This window comes from Medicago truncatula, chromosome 4, assembly GCF_003473485.1.
Source record: "Medicago truncatula cultivar Jemalong A17 chromosome 4, MtrunA17r5.0-ANR, whole genome shotgun sequence".
Taxonomy (NCBI): Eukaryota; Viridiplantae; Streptophyta; class Magnoliopsida; order Fabales; family Fabaceae; genus Medicago; species Medicago truncatula.
The window spans coordinates 50803804-50805066 of NC_053045.1; the positions used below are offsets into that span (position 1 = coordinate 50803804).

General features: G+C 32.9%; 1 protein-coding gene across 1 annotated transcript; it reads right to left on the bottom strand.

Annotated features, from left to right (window-relative positions):
* On the bottom strand, window positions 1–952 carry LOC25493669 (putative calcium-binding protein CML19). Its single transcript, XM_013602239.3, has one exon. It carries the CDS (start codon window positions 593–595, stop codon window positions 173–175), a length of 423 nt encoding a protein of 140 aa, XP_013457693.1. The 5' UTR covers window positions 596–952; the 3' UTR covers window positions 1–172.
* Window positions 953–1263: the final 311 nt, after the last annotated feature.

A 1263-nucleotide genomic window follows, 5' to 3' on the forward strand; every position in this document is an offset into this window, starting at 1 on the left:
TCATATTAATTCCAAAAACAATGATATTTATATTGCATAAAACAATGATTATATAAAATTATATTGCATAAAAGCAATTTAGTCATACAATGTACAAAAAAATGAATGAAATTAACCCCGCAGCCTCTGGCCAAAACACATGATATATATAATCATAAACATATCATCACACTCAATCCATCATGATTCTGAATTCTTCAAAACTAAGCACACCATCACCATCCAAATCAAATCTTTTAATCATCAATTTGCATTCTTCAATGGACTTAGAATCCCCCAGTTTTTTCAACATCCTCTTCAAACTTTTTGGTGTTATGAATCCACATCCTTCATTATCATACATTTCAAAAGCTTCCCTCAAATCCTTCAATTTTTCTTCCTCTCCCCCTGATTCCATAAGCTTTATCAAATCCTCCAAACTCAATAATCCATCACCATCAGAATCCAATGCCTCAATTGCAATTTCCACTTCTTTCAATTGAAACTCTCCGCCAATCTTCGCCATTCGACTCCTTAACTCGTTCGGCGAAATCTTTCCGTCACGGTCTTCATCAAAGTAACTAAGTACACGCTCATATTCCATGTTACTCCTCATGTTAATTATATATTGTTGGCAATCAAAGGCTACAATTGGAAATCACTACAAAAAATATTTCCAACTATACAAAGTCAAATTCAATGAAATCAAATAGTTAGGCCTACAGCGGTTTATAGGAGTTATATATGCACACACTTATATTTTTATGTTGGCTATGAAACAATTGGGTGGTTTGAGTATTTATAGTTTGTGAAATTTGAAGACGTGTTAAGTAAATTTCTGGAAGATTGAATATTTATGATTGGGATGGTGCAAGCAAGTTTCTTCGTGTGTTCGAGGAAGAGAAGAGAAAAATGGCATATAAGTCACGCCTTGTGTATTTTAGTAAAAGAGAGAAAGTGGACAGAACAAGACATTTTGAAATGTCGTAGAAATAACTTATATTAACGGTCAAAGGAACATAACTTACTTGGTTTATTTATTATTATTATTTTGGTGCAAGACTTTTATTTTCTTATTTTATTTTAAATTTTTAAGTAGTTAATGGCAAATGGCAGAGCCGCCCAGTATGAAACAAAACGTGTTGGGTGCCACCGCAATCACACGGTGGATACACTTCCATACCTTGTCAACTTAATTGTTTTATCCATATACAAAAGGTATGTCGTGCATTTTAGTGGTGTATTTTGTTTAAGATATATATTTAGGCCTTTTTCTTATGGATA